The sequence below is a fragment of the Gobius niger genome (assembly GCF_951799975.1).
Source record: "Gobius niger genome assembly, chromosome: 14".
Taxonomy (NCBI): Eukaryota; Metazoa; Chordata; class Actinopteri; order Gobiiformes; family Gobiidae; genus Gobius; species Gobius niger.
The window spans coordinates 25,113,602-25,128,557 of NC_136865.1; the positions used below are offsets into that span (position 1 = coordinate 25,113,602).

The 14,956-nt window shown below is 43.6% G+C and overlaps 1 protein-coding gene across 14 annotated transcripts in view; it reads left to right on the forward strand.

The window, feature by feature from the left end:
* macf1a (microtubule actin crosslinking factor 1a) overlaps positions 1-14,956 on the forward strand; it is a 309,958-nt gene that overhangs the window by 221,246 nt on the left and 73,756 nt on the right. For all 14 annotated transcript variants that reach the window (XM_079570810.1, XM_079570811.1, XM_079570812.1 and 11 more), the window contains 8 exons: positions 1,976-2,175; positions 3,091-3,315; positions 4,331-4,607; positions 5,642-6,240; positions 6,731-6,919; positions 7,329-7,535; positions 10,472-10,789; positions 10,872-11,054. In XM_079570810.1, coding sequence (XP_079426936.1) covers positions 1,976-2,175; positions 3,091-3,315; positions 4,331-4,607; positions 5,642-6,240; positions 6,731-6,919; positions 7,329-7,535; positions 10,472-10,789; positions 10,872-11,054 — 2,198 coding nt within the window. The remainder of the gene's footprint in view (positions 1-1,975; positions 2,176-3,090; positions 3,316-4,330; positions 4,608-5,641; positions 6,241-6,730; positions 6,920-7,328; positions 7,536-10,471; positions 10,790-10,871; positions 11,055-14,956) is intronic.

Below are 14,956 nucleotides of genomic sequence, written 5' to 3' on the forward strand. Positions count from 1 at the left end.
AGATATAACACGTTCATGTGGGTGTGATCATTATTAATGGGATCTAAGGTTTCAAAGCCCGGAGCAATGCGGCGCTGACGTGTGTCAACTCAAAGAAAAGCCACTGTCGCCTTTGGGAGCTCATTCAAACATGGAGTCCATTTGAGGAAAGTTGATACAGGAAAATTATTGTTTTGACTGGACCTGGAGACATATAGTGAGCCTTAAGGTGCTGTCTACAGTCAAATCTCTGTATAGCATAATTGTTAAAGATACTCTGCCTAAAATGAATCATAGAACTACTACCACAATGTTAAAAATAATGGACAGTTGAGACGAAGATGTTGCCTGCACATTTACTGTTTGAAATAGTTTGAGAGGCACCTGGCTCCAGGCCTCCGCGGTGAGGTCACTTCCGGGAGAGGCTCCACTGCACCAGAAGCGTATACCTGACCCTAGTCCTAACCTTAAGGATAGGGGTGTTGGACAAACTAACCCTAACCATACCATAGCCGTAACCTTAAGGATAGTGGAGTTTACAAAAGGTGTATTTCAGGCGTTAGTATGAATCTGACCAATCAGGGAGTCGATAGTCCAGTGCATTTCCCGTCCTGACAGTGGAGGAGGCTTGATCGTGGAGCCTGCGGCGGTAGGGACCTCACAGTGGATGCCTGCAGGCAGGACCTCTTGAAAAGTTTGGACTGCAGGTGAATCAAAGCATGATAGCAAAATCAGCAGTTCGATATACTGAGGCAGGAAACTATTGCAATAAACCGTACGCTTAAAAGTTACAGGGACGCTCTTTTCCAAAGTACTTAATCGTAAAAGATCCCACAGTGAACACGCAATAAGCCAAAAACTTGCTTTGGATAAAAAATAAAGTATTACATTAAAAAAATGGTGTGCGGGGGTGCAAATAAATGTACAATTGAGCACAAAAATGTATTGTTTATATGTCATCTAGTCCAGTGTTTTTCAACCACTGTGCCGTGGCACACTAGTGTGCCGTGAGATGTTGTCTGGTGTGCCTTGGGAAAAATTATGCATTCATTATTATCCGCAAATAATGTACCGTTTTCGAGTGTCTGTGCTGTCTAGTGATCGGCCGAGTAACCATGTAATACTCGTACATATCAGATCAGATGGCTAATTTCTTTGAGACAAGAGAATTAGTGATGCATGGATGCGACAGGTGGCGGTGACAGTGGGATTGTGGCTAGAGAGACTATACGGTGTTCCTATTCAAGACACTGATGAGAGCGACTGAATATAGGCTACAGAGTTACATTTTTTAACATTATCTGCTGGTGGTGTGCCTCATGATTTTTTCAATGAAAAAACTGTGCCTTGGCTCAAAAAAGGTTGAAAAACACTGATCTAGTCAAATTATCGTGACCCTACTTTTAATTTCCGGACTTTAACCCGATAACACTGCAGCATCGCTCACCTTTATTATGAGCTGCAGGCTTCATTAAAAACCTATCTCTTGTTCTTTCCGAACTGCAGCCGGTTTGAAAGCTTTCCGTCTCTTAAATGTCTCCGCCGCCTTCCCCAAAGAAGTTATTTGCCGTGAGAAAGCAGGACGCGTTCCTGCCAGGGCTGTTAGATTTGATATTTTCACCAGAGCATCCGTCCCGATGAGGTAACACCGACAGAAATATGTAAGGTGAAATTCTAGACGGGGGATTTTTATTTTTCATAATGCACAGATGGCACATTCGGATGCCCAATGGATGAGTCACAGACTGAGAAAAGCAAACGTAGGAGTGACATAGGAAAAGGATGGTATTGTTTGGGCTTCACGTTGAGGATACAGTTTGGAAGGTGTCAGGAGGGTTTTTTAAAAGAGCATTTCTTTGTAGAGGAAGTCCATGATAAACGCAAATTCATCCTCTTGACCTAAATTTTTTCTGTGTAACGACAAGGAACTACCTTTATTGCGCTTTTGTCGTTAAAGACAATGACCTAAATCCCTAATTTGCCTTTTTCCCCCCAGACTCCCGATGGCAGGCGACCAATCAGACGGCGGCTCAGAGGCAGAAGGAGCTGGAGACGTGCGCCGATAGGCTGGGCACCTTCTCCTCAGCGGCCAATCAGCTCGCTCCGTGGCTTCGAGAGAAGGAGCTAATGATGAGCGTCTTGGGACCCCTCAGCATAGACCCCAACATGCTCAACACCCAGAAACAGCAAGTGCAGGTCAGTCGGCATACAGCCTACAGGTATCAAATGATATGTCTTCAAACAATAGTGGTCAGTATAGACAGTATACCGAGTTTTGTTATATTTAGAACAAATTTTTATCAGTAGAAGTTGAAAAAGTTGATTACAATTGTATCTTTCATAAATATTGTTATGAAAGAAAGATATGACGAATGCCACCACATAAATGTTTATTTCTTTTACCATGTAACCCTAGTGGTCAACTCTATGCACTAGGCCACCAGATCTAAACTATATAATCGGACTAAGCTATGTCTAAAAGAAGAAGAAGAAGAAGATCTTTATTTATATAGCGCCTTTCACAGACATATAGTCACAAAGCGCTTTACATGAGACAGTTGTACATTCACTCCATACTCGGTGGTGGAAAGCTACGTTTGTAGCTTCAGTTTCCCCTGGGGGAGACTGTCAGAGGCGCTTTCGCGACTACACATGTCTGCGCCAACGGACCCTCTGACCACCACCATTCACTCACACACATCATTCATCCTGGCCTATTGTGCATGTTTTTAGTGGTAGGGGAAACCGGAGTGCCCGGAGGAAACCTACGCAGACACGGGGAGAACATGCAAACTCCACACAGAAAGGCCCCGTCCCTGGTGGGAATCGAACCCGGACCTTCTAGCTGTGAAGCGAGAAGTGAACAAGACTCATGTTGGTCTAAAATTAAACAAAACCATGACTTAACCTCTTAACCCCCACCTTAAACAAGTTCATTTTCTCCAGTTCAGCTTTACCTAAATCTAAAAGCTTCTCGACTGGAGCTTACAGCCCTATTGGCCAGAGTAACACCTCATTTGAAAGCTACAAAATTGATCTAAATTCATCTTTTTCCACACATTGTTACCATCACTTTTTTTTTAATCTTCACTCTCTGTGTTTCATTTTCAGTTCATGTTGCGCGAGTTTGAGACGAGGCGCCCGCAGTTCGACCAGTTGACCCAGTCGGCGGAGGGCATCCTGTCCCAGTCCGATCCCTCTCAGGAGCCCAAGGACCTGGCGGAGGTGAGGTCTGAGCTGGGCTCCATCAGTCAGCAGTGGGGCGGCCTCACAGACCGGCTCACGCAGAGGGAACAACACATCGAACAGGCACAAGGAACCAGCGAGAGATACCAGGTAAAAGCTCTGAAATATATATAAAATATAGACTCTGGGCCCGATCTTGTGTTTCTAAACGCAGGCTATAGCGTAGCGTTTAGCAGCTCACTGTCAGACCTTGCCACTCCAGACTGGGCGCATTTAAGTGGGAAGTACTTGGGGTGAAGAAACACCCATGACCAATGGCAATGTTATGTAGAACAGCCTCTTCCTCTTGGCGAGGGGTTGTGGAGGAGTGGGGGGGTAAACATGTGCTTTTGTTTTGGTCGCGATAACACAATTATGGTCGAGCGAGTGCCGACCTGCGCCACAGCAGTACTGGCTGTAGGCAACATCTCTTTCTTTCAGGACACGAACATTGTTTAGCTCACAATGGGGTCAATAAAGTTTTTAGTTTCACCAGTGAGAGCCTATAATGCTGAAAGAACAACACAAGGCAACGCGATGTAAACGAGGGAATGAATATGAGGCTGCCATCAGAGCACCACTCTCAGTGCTGCTTGTAATAAACCCCGCCTCAGTCCTCTCTCTTTTTATAAGCTCCCTCTCCCAAGTGGCGCAGGCACATAGCACAGCAGCTGCGCCACATGGAAGATGACCATAGCGCTTGAAGATTGCGCTGTCCTTGCGTCAGGCACAAGATCTGACCCTCAGTGTTCATGCAATGTAGGGAATTTAATGTTTAATCACCTAATGGAGTTGTATTTTATTAAGAATGATTGATGGAAAAACAAGACCTCTACACCCACTTTATAAAGCGTTCACTTTCAAAGGTTTTATTAGATGACATCAGTCTGTTGAGCACATAAAGAAAGCATTGGCTGATTACTAGCATGTGCACATAGCAGCGTTTTATTAAATAGATGTTCTCATTGGCTGCGTGCCGAATAGTTGTCATCAGTCCATCAGTGAAAGCAAGTACTTTTTCGAGCCCTTGCTTTGTTTTGGGGCAGCAGCTAACTTTTTAACATTTCAAGTAAATTTTTAGAATAAAATCCGACTGATGGTCTCACCTTCCTCTCCTCATCCTAAGGGCTTGCTGAGGGAGCTGTCCTCCAGCGTGTCGGCTCTCGGAGAGCGGCTGGACGGCCAGGCCTCTCTGAGCGCTCAGCCTGAAGCCCTGAAGCAGAGGCTGCAGGAGACGGGAGAGATCCGCTCGGAGCTGGAGCGGCGCCGGGGCGAGTTGGCCGAGGCTGAGCGGCTGTGCCAGGAGCTCAGCACCATCGTGGTCGAACCGTACCTGAAAGAAGAGCTCAAGAAACGGCTGGACAGTGTGAGCGTGCCCCTGAGGAGTCTGGAGGAGCGCGCCGGTGAGTGGAAACAAAGAATAGAAAATGTGCAGTAAAAACATGGATTGACATACTTTGGTCATTTGGGATAACGGACAATATTAATTTTGCAACCTCTTTCTATAACAATACCAAAAAAATACACATCATGAAGGACTTTGATCTTTATATCTTTACAGGATAGTCAGAGTTCGGATTGTCATTCATTTTACCTAAAATTTTGTGTGTGTCCTGCTTCTCTGCAATTACCATAATTACCATGTTATTGCAGTGGTATTTCAGTCCTATTACCATTCTATCACAGCACTGTGAAGTAAAGAGTCTCCGAAAAATCATTGTAGTTGTTGTAGTTTTTTAAGTGGCAATAGTATACAAATGGTTGAAACAAGATTTAATTGTTGGGGTAGAAAAAGGTGCAAAGGTCCAAATTCAAACTGCATTTTTTGCTTATCACGATATCAAAATCTGAAATTTGACATAATTATTGAGGCAGGAAAATATTGCAATAAACAATATTATTTAGGGCCACTTGATTGCACTGAAACAACAAAAAACCCTCAAACTCTCGTGCTCTAAAAGCCCTTTTTAACATATATTCAAGGACACACGAGTTGCAAAAAACTCAAACACAATTTAGTTCTGTGAAAATGTTTCATTTTTACAAAATAGGATGAAAAAATAAAGAAAAAGTAAATAAATGTCCTGATAAATATTGAGCCCAAAAATATAATGTTTATCTGTCATGTAGTGAACGAAGTCGATATAGTAATTATTGTATAGTATGTGTAATTAGTATGATTGCATTTCCGTGAATAGATTACTGACTTGTTCAAAAAACAATACGGTCAATCATTATTGTACAATTAGACTGTAAAGTAACATGTGCAATAATCTCTGTATCAGCTGCACTTTATTAACTCTGAGTGATCTTCTTGAACGCCGACTGTAACAAGTGAATTTCTCCTTTGTGAGATCAATAAAGGATTATCTTATCTTATCTTATCTTATTATCCTAAAGAATATACATAATGACGTCTTCGTTTTTGCTTCTCCAGCTGATGGTCTGTCCCAGCTCCAGGCCGCCCTCTCCTCAACGCAACAGTTCCAGCAAATGTTCGAGGAGCTCCGGTCGTGGCTTGATAAGCAATCCGATGTCAGAGACGCGTCTAGTGTTTCACTGCCCTGTCAACCCGAGGCCATCCGCTCCCTCCTGTCCCAAACGGATGAGCTGCAGCGGGGCATCGCGAGCCAGAGGGGGTCCTATGAGCTCCTCCAGGCTGAGGGCGCTTCCTTGTTAGCCTCTCTTCCCTCCGGAGGAGACGAACGCACCGCTCTGCAATGCCGCTTGACCGCCTTGAAACGGGACTGGGAAGGGCTGAACGAAAAAATCTCGGAGCGGGAGGGTAAACTAAAGAACACACTGGCCAAAGCGGAGGCGTACCAGCAGCACAAGACCGAGCTGGTGCCGTGGCTGTCGAGTTGTGAGGAGAGGGACAGAGAGATCCAGCCCTGGCTCGAGCCCTCTGCCCTGGATGAATGTGTGCAGAAGGCCAAGACTCTGGGGCTGGAGCTGGAAAGACGGCAGCCACATCTAGAGGCCTTCAACACCGCCGCCGACCAGCTGCTGGAGCAGTGCTGCATCGGGGACGAAGAGGTACAGGCTCATTTACTCACACTTTGGTGCATTCTGGGTTAGGTGTTGCCGTTATGTCAAAAGTAAATACTCTCAGCGATATCAAACACACTCCTCATTCTCAGCTAGATGCTAATAGTGCTATTTAAGCTGTGGGTTGTAAAAATAAACCTCTTGGATGATTGCATAATTTATTTCAAACTAATATTTGTCCATGGAGCTGGTGATTTCCTGCTCTCAGCAAAGTTAACGGTCAGGTTTGATGACAAATGGCCGAATCACAAAGTCACACAGTTTGAGATATGTTCCACCACCTAAAACATCTGTCATCAAGTACTACATTGGCGTAGCTTCATATTTGTATTTCCTTATTTACATTTTACACCAGGCACTTTGTTCCGCCTCCTGCTGTTACCACCTGGCCGGTTGTTTGTGAAGAAATATAAAAGAAATTAGATGAAAAGGATTCAAATACAACTTAGTACAAAGTTAAAACGACTTCTTCTTTTAGGTCCGCGATGAGAAGGCGCAGCTGAACCGCAGAGTAGACCGTCTGGGCGAGAGTGTCCACAGCAGGACGTCCCACCTGGAGGAGCTGGCCGGGCGCCTGAAGGAGTTTGAGGAGGGCAGGCAGGCCGTGGAGAGGAGATTGGAGGCGGCCAAACACCAGATCGAGGTGCAGGAGGCACTGGGGCCGCAGGTACTCCATGCACGGATCACCAGTGTATCACTATCGCATTGTTGGAAAGTTAATGTTGTCCATATTGTAGGAAGGTCTAAATTAATCATTTTTATATAATAAGCTCTGAACAATGTGTTTTGCCTAAATACAATGTTAAAAATGTCCAGTTCTATCCACGATTGCCTTTTGCATTCCTCATTTGAGCTTGTTTGAACATTTGCATAGTATTTCATTGTAATGCACTTTTTGCCACACATGGCCATTACAATCAACATTGCATGGAATATTATCTCCTTTTCTCAAACCGTACAACCCAAGTAAACCTTCCAAACTGATAAAGATCTTTTTAATGTGTTATCTTTGGCCTTGGCTTTGATTTATCGTGTACGTAAACACTGCTGATGATGACTGATAATGTTCCCCGTAGGCGTGCAGTGCTAAGAGCCTGGAGAGACTGCGCAGCCAGCAGGACAATCTGAGGTCCCTCCAGCCTCAGGTGGTTTACCTCAAGGACTTGGCCCGAGGTCTTGTGCAGGACGCCCCGCAGACAACAGGGGGCAGCACCGAGGGGGCCGACAGACTCCAGAAACAGGCCATGAACACGGAGAAGGACTATGAAGGTGTTACTGAAAAGGTGAGTCATAACGCTAATAATAATGAGAAATACACTTGCCAGTCAGGTCAGGTCTAGGTTCAGTAACACTATGAGCCCTAAGAATGAGATCTGAACGTCCTGAATGACCAGGTTATACTTTCAATGGTTCTTCTTCCCTGATGGCTCGGGCATCATCGGGCTCACATTGTGAAAGAGTGGTTCAGGAGGGCATGAGATATCACTTTAACACATGGATTGCCCGCCACAAAGTCCAGATCTTAACCCCTTTGAGAGTCTTCGGGATGTGGTCACACTCTCCCGACATCAAAACAAGATCTTGGTGAATAATTAATGCAACACTGGATCTTTTGACGTTGCAGAAGCTTATTGAACCAACGCCACAGTGCTTAATCAAATCTAAAAGCGGTCCAACAGAATATTAGAGCTTGGTTTCCAACCTTTTTTGGCCTTGAGGCATTAATTTATACTCGGAGTAGGTCTGTGTAGGATTTCAGTCGTACAGGAGTTGTCCATCGTCAATGAAGGTTCTTGAGTCATCTTCTGTCCTCTATAGTTGAAGTGTATAACGTTTCGCCTCTTCCAAAAGGCTTCATCAGCGACACTAAAGTCAAAGCTCAGCCTATAGACAGTCTATGGGCGAGTCTAGCTTGGTTAAGTCCCTCCCCTCTATTAACGACCACTCTCACCTGTGGGTAAACAACAATTGTGTTGCAACTTCTCTGCTGTATATCCCGCTTAAAGGCCTTCTGCTTCAAGCATTTCGGGATACTTTGGTGTCAATGACGAAGCCCGAGAGGTGAAACCGTTCTACACTTCAACTACAGAGTACAGAAGATGACTCAAGCTTCATTGAAGATATACTCCCAGTAGCCCCTAACTCGAGGATCCTGTCAAAATTTTTAGCAAAGTGAGCAACTTTACAAAGATTATTCAGCATTTAGTGGAGTTTTACGTTCAAAATATCGCTAAAATACACTCAAAGTCAAGTCTTTTACTGGAAAACATAATGAAAACGAGCTTATAATACTTAGTAGCTTCAACTCTATTCCACCTTTTTTTATTTTATCAATGGCAATTCCAAGTATCCCCTGCCAAGTGCTCTAGTACCTCTGGTTGGGAAACACTGTATTAGACTGAGCTTGCTCAGGCAATATGATAACCTAATGATCGAGAGTCCGTTATTAATAAATATTTGTTCTGGTCGGCCAAAAGTGCCACCAGGGAAATCCACTGCGAAACAACAATCCCAATTACCCAGCATGCCATTGGAATCACCATTATACATATTTAATTTGATGGGGGAATTTGGAATACAGAGAGGAAACACATCCTGGCAAAGGGAGGACAATGAAGCTAGTATTGGTAGTAGTTTTAATACTAGTAATCGCAGTAGCAGTAGACATGTGGTTACAATGGCTATAGTGGTAGAAATAACAACAGTGTTATTGTAAGGAATATGAATATAGTAGTGTGTTCCTTTTTCAAGCAGAAATCACTTTAATATTATTACACTTATCCATCTATGATCACTCTGTTGACAGATGAATCAGCTTTATTTGCCAAAGGCTTGCACCGAATACCCCGGGGCATCTGACTCTTTTAGCACCTCAAAAAAATAAAACGTCCACAGAAAGCGGTTTTGTCGAAGCATCTTTGCAGCGCAGTTTTAGCTGTCAACACCGCACTTAATATCTCTCCTCCGGGCAAAGCCGCTGCCAATGAAAACTACTCAGAATCCAACGTAAACTCGAGACAAATTGAAACATCATAGGTTCAGGTGGCAGCGGTGTCCAGATAATGTAATTTATGTGCTCTTGAGTGAAGAAATGCAAAGGCAGACGGGCTATTTTTACGCGCGGTTGAAGTGAGAAGGTGTGGGTTATGTTTGCGTGTAGGTGCCTAGTGTTAAGTGTCCCAGCACTGAGAGAGAGCAGAGCAGCTCCACAGTTGTCGAGGCGGTCGGATCTTTGGCGCACAGTAGTCTTATATGGTCATTGTGGACATGCGGCAATTTGTCATAGTTTGAAATGTAAACCAATGCAGTGGGGATTTTGCGCTTGCAGGATTAGCTCCAGGTTAGTTTATTTAATACAGCTTTTTTATACTTCGTGAAGACAAAACTGTGCAAAAAGAATCAGGCTTATAAAACTATCACGTGAATACAGTATCATTATTAGAACATTTGTTTATTTATTTGATGTGGATGTTGCACAAGATGGCTACATGCTCATTTTGAACCATTTTTCTTATGTAGAAACTTATAACATGACAATTCATATTAGAGCTGGGCGATATGGCCTTAAATCTCTATCACGATGTAAAAACAGAAATATCACAACAACGATATATTTGACGATATATTTGACAATGGACAAATTACTTCCAAATCCCAGCCTTACGCCTTTTGGGAAGATTAATGCAAAGATATTTCACTCTTTATATTTATTTTACATCCTTCATTTCATTTTACTTTGTGTCCTACATAGTCAGTGTTTATGCTGCTCTGATGGAGCTGAGGTTAACATAAATTATATCATGTCCCCAGCGATATAAACAATGACAACGATATAGAGAATGATATCGCGATAACGATATACGATACGATATGGCCCAACCTTAATTTATATGTACCTGTAGGAACTCTGAGTTTCACAACTCAGAGTTTCAGGATTAAAAGAAAAGTGTGATGCAAAAGTTGAATGAATGGTGTGTCAGAATTCAGCCATTTTGAATCCTACATGTAATAATATATATACAAATTCGAAAGTGGAGAACCAACATCAAAGTGTATTTGTGGAGTGAAGGGTCAACACAACACAGTTTTTAGTGTTGACAGATCTAATGCAAACAGATCTATGGTTAAACATCTTTAAATGAGCTGTTTTGTGGTATGTATTGTTTTGGTGTCCCTTGTCTATTTAGCGCACAAATCTAAATCTAATCTCTTCCATCAGATTGAAACATGCTGCTCGTCTCTGGAGTCCCGGCTGCAGGGGGTCGGCGAGGTGCAGTCTCACGTTCGGGACGTTTTCTCCCGTTTGGCCGACCTGGACGACGAGCTGGACTCCCTCAGTCCGGTGGGGCGGGACGCGGACTCGCTCGCCTCTCAGGCCGACGCCCTCCGAGGCTTCCTGTCCCGCCTGGGCGCCCTCCGCTCCGAGCTGGAGGGGCACGCCGCCGACTGCACCAACATGCTGCGCAGAGAGGGCTCGTCTCCGGACCTGCTCGCCCTGAGGAGAGAGACCGAGGCGTTGAGTCGACAGGCGGGCAAGGTGACGGAGAACTTAAAACATATTAGCTGAGATATGAGTCAATGCAGCATTTTGTCAATGTCCATGTCTGCGCCTCTTTCAGCTGAGTGAGCGCGGTCAGGCCAGGTTGGACCAGATTGAGGATGCGTCTGAACGGGTGCGGGACTTTTACCGACAAGTGTCCGAGCTGCAAGGGCTGCTGGGACGAGCCGAGGCAGGCCTGGACGCTCAGGCCGTGGTGGGCACCGAGGTGGAGACCATCAAACAGCAGCTGCAGGAGTTCAAGGTAGGACTCACATCTCTAAGTCATGGGTCACCTGAAAACCTTGGGACTTTTTCGACAACATGCATGAGATTTCGCTAACATGTGGAATTGTTATACTGCAAAGACAGTTAAAAATCTAAAGTGAAAAGCGCTTCTGATGATGGTGAGTGTAGTTTCTGCTGATGTCAGCTGTAACGTGACCCGTGACGCAGCTGCGTGTGTCATCGATCACTGCTCTCTCCGAGGAGGTGCAGCTCACGGCTCTGGAGAGGGTGAGGTAAAGGCTGCTGCGTTCAGGACCCCACCGCGCTGTCGGACTTTCAGACGCTCATGAGCTGAGTCACTTTTCAAACGCTTCAGTCACGCCGCTGACTCACTTCTGAACAGGAGGCTTGTGTGGTTTATAAATTGGCATCTTGCCTTTTTTGAGATGGAGTGCAGCTTCTTTGGTGGAAGATTTGGTTAAAAGTAGAAATATAAGTTTTCCCTGGCTTTCTGATGCTTGGGCACAGGAATTGTAGTGCTTGGATTTTCGTAATAGTAGTAATGGTTGTAGTGATAGACCTTGCACTGTATAGTACATGTATTGCAAGCAGCTGTCTTAAACGGTGAGCTTTATTGTTGTGTGGTTCAGGAGCTGAGTCAGGAATGCGCCCCTTACTGTTTTACTGCTGCACTTCGAGGAGCACAGACTCCCCTTTCACTTCGACGACCGTCATCTAAGTGTGCATTTTTACTCTGTGATGTCATTTCCTGTCCACTTTTAACATTTAACCCAGATGTGTCGGGGTCAGCCACACAGTTATCTGCTCACTGAACCAATAGGAACCATTTAAACCTCAAAGCACACAGCTAATGTTAAATGTTCATGTTGAATTGATTTTTCTTCAGGATTGTTTTCTTTTGGGCCTTTAACCTCTTAAACCCCCACCTGAACCGAGCACATTTTCTCCAGTTTGGCTTTACCCAAATCTAAAAGCTTCTCAGAAAAAAAGTGTTGAAATAGTGACAAAAACTAGATGAAAACGCAACAAAAGAGCGATGAAAATGTGACCCAAAAAAGCGATGAAAAAGCAACAGAAATTCAATATATATGTGACAAAAAAGTTATGAAAACGTGACAAAAATATGTTTGTGGGGCGTGTCCATCGTAGAAAAGGTTAAATCATCAGTCACAGAAGCATCTTCTTGGGTCTTAAGTGTCTTTTATGACTTATAGAGCCAAGAAAAAGCTTCTGTGACAAGAAGCGAAACATCTTCAACTTTACCTAAACCCAGTATAGTTGAGGATTTAACCTTTTCTGCGATGTGACCAAAATATGTCACAAAAAAACTAAAAAAGAGCAACAAAAATTGACAAAAAGCGAAATGTGGCAAAAATGTGATGACAATGCTAGGAAAAACTTAACTCCAACTTTAATGGACTGCACTGATCTCAGCAGATCCAAATCTAAGCCAGGGGATAACATTTTTATTAAAATTATACAAAGAACATGATAGGGACTAAATCAGGTGTAAAATACATCAAGCTCTTCGATCCAAACTGAGAACTGCAAAAGAAAATCCCAATTCAAGCACATACTTGTTCGCACAAAAGTGTTACACATCCAAGCTCTCATTTTTGCCCCGTGACAACACTTCCTGTCCACTTCAAAGCACCAAAAGCATCCAGGTCTCCCCCTCCCGGTCGTCCCAACGCGGCCGTGCTGCTTTCGTGGCGGTGATAGAAATGACTCATGTGATGTGAACTGATCATTCTTGTGGCTTTGGCGTCTTCGGTTTGAGGCCTGCTTGTTCCCGAGAGAGACTTGTGTGTGTTTGCGTCTGTGGGCGGATCAAAGGAAACAAGACTTTCCCTCGATTTCTACTTCTTTTCATCTGTGTTAATTTCATTATTTAGATATTTACTACAGACTCATCTCAGTCCTCTCATCTTGGCCCGCTAACCCCTCTGTGAAAGCCCGCTCCTCAGTTGTTTGTCGTCTTTGGAGTTTAGAGAATGCCTTGTGGAAATTGTGGCTGGGAACAAACAGAGGAGATTAAAAGGTGTTTAGAAATCAAAGGACATGGAGCAGAGCGGAGCTGCTATTGAATGGAGATCAGACCGATGTTAATGCAGTGCGTTTACGTTTCATTTGTGCTCACAAACTTATTTTGTTTAATTTATTGCAGGAAAAAGCATGAAAGGTGATGTCGATGTTCATGTGTAGTTATCAGTCTAGGATTTAAAACAGAAATAAGAAACTTATTAACCCGTAGAGGCCATAATCGCCACTGTCGTAGCATGTTTTTTTTACTCTTTAATCGTCTGTGAGAGTAAATACTACGCTGACAGAAAAGACAAAGGGGAAGAGGGATATTGTTCATCCAGTTGCACAATGTAGATACTTTTTTTTCACTTAAACTTGGCTGTGAATACTGTTTAAGTGGCACTAGCCCGCAGCTAGCTTTGCCCTTTAGCCTGTTAGCTTCTTTTTTGTGATTCTATTAATGTGTATTGGAGCCTCCGACCCGGTGGTAGCGAAGTTGAAAGTGTGGTTTTCTGGCCAGAGACACCAGGAGGGGGTTTAAGACCCAACAATCATCTCATTAACACTTTTACCCCTAGAGGGACTACGGAAGGGAATTATTAAGGTAAACAAGTTACGTAGTACTGCTTTTAGTAAATTAAGTGTATTGGAAAAGACATGTTTATCAAGGTTTCCGTAGGGCATTAAAAAGCATTAAATTGGATTCAATCTGGCATTCAATCTAAATTTCTTGGGAAATTATGACATGACTCAACTATTTTTACTGTTTAAGTTAATCGAAAATAACAAAATTATGGTCAGTTTCTAAAAAATTGCCTGTTTTGTCCAATTCTCTTTCCTCTGTTTGAAGAAATGAAATATGCAGCAATTTCATTTATTAAGTTAATTATGAAGTGGCTGCCTGTATTTTATTATGTTTTCTGTGAAATGTTACAGTTTGGCTTCAGTCATATCACATGTATTTCCATTCAAAATCTACTGGAGTTTAAAGTGTTGAGTTTGTAGCTGGGATATAAACAGATAAAATGTGATAAAATGTCACAGGAGTCCAGATAGACCTACGTAACAATCATTATCAACAATTGCATCATTGATTCTTGAAAGTTGTGTAAAGGATGAACTACAGGAAACGCCTTCCATTTTAATAGCTTTGCTCCTTGCTTAAATGCCGCGTTTAAGTTCCTACACGTGTTCTGCAAAGTAATTTCTCAAACGGGCGCGTACGTTCCCTGATGAGGTGTGGACAGCGCTGGCGACTGGCTGTTGCTGGGTCAGAATATCCCCTGTCTGCCACTCTGTCCCGGGGCAACCCGAGAGGAGGTGGACATAAGAGGGAGGCATTTAAGGAAGGGCATCAGGGGCGAAATGTGAAAGAAAAGACACAAAAGTTATGTCATTGGGCTATAGGGTTGCGAGGCCAGATGCAGAGAGAAAGACGCGATGAGTAGACGGAGAGAGACGGGGAAAGGCGACATTCTGTCCTCTTAATGACCCTATACTCTCAAGTGTATCTTTATCCTTAATGTACAACTAATATCCATTGCGTTCAAGAAGTTAATGGTGTGTGCAGGTGGTTCTTCCTTACAGTTCAGTGTGAATTTGTATTGAATGGGTTCAATATCGACACTAATTTGGCTTCTGTTGTCGTGCTTTCCAAATACCACCATCATTCATTCAACCTCTTCATGGCAAGATGTGGGGTAAGAGTACTTGTAGGTACATAATGGTTGGATTGGTCCAAAATCTCCCCGTCCCAAAGATGGTGATACAAATTGAGCTTCAACTTTAACTGCACTGGACAATTGTAGAACCACCCTTAAATTTTAAACGCCGTATGAAAACAACACCGTCCCCCGCGCCGTCTCCCCTCTCTCTCTCTCTCTCTCTCTCTCT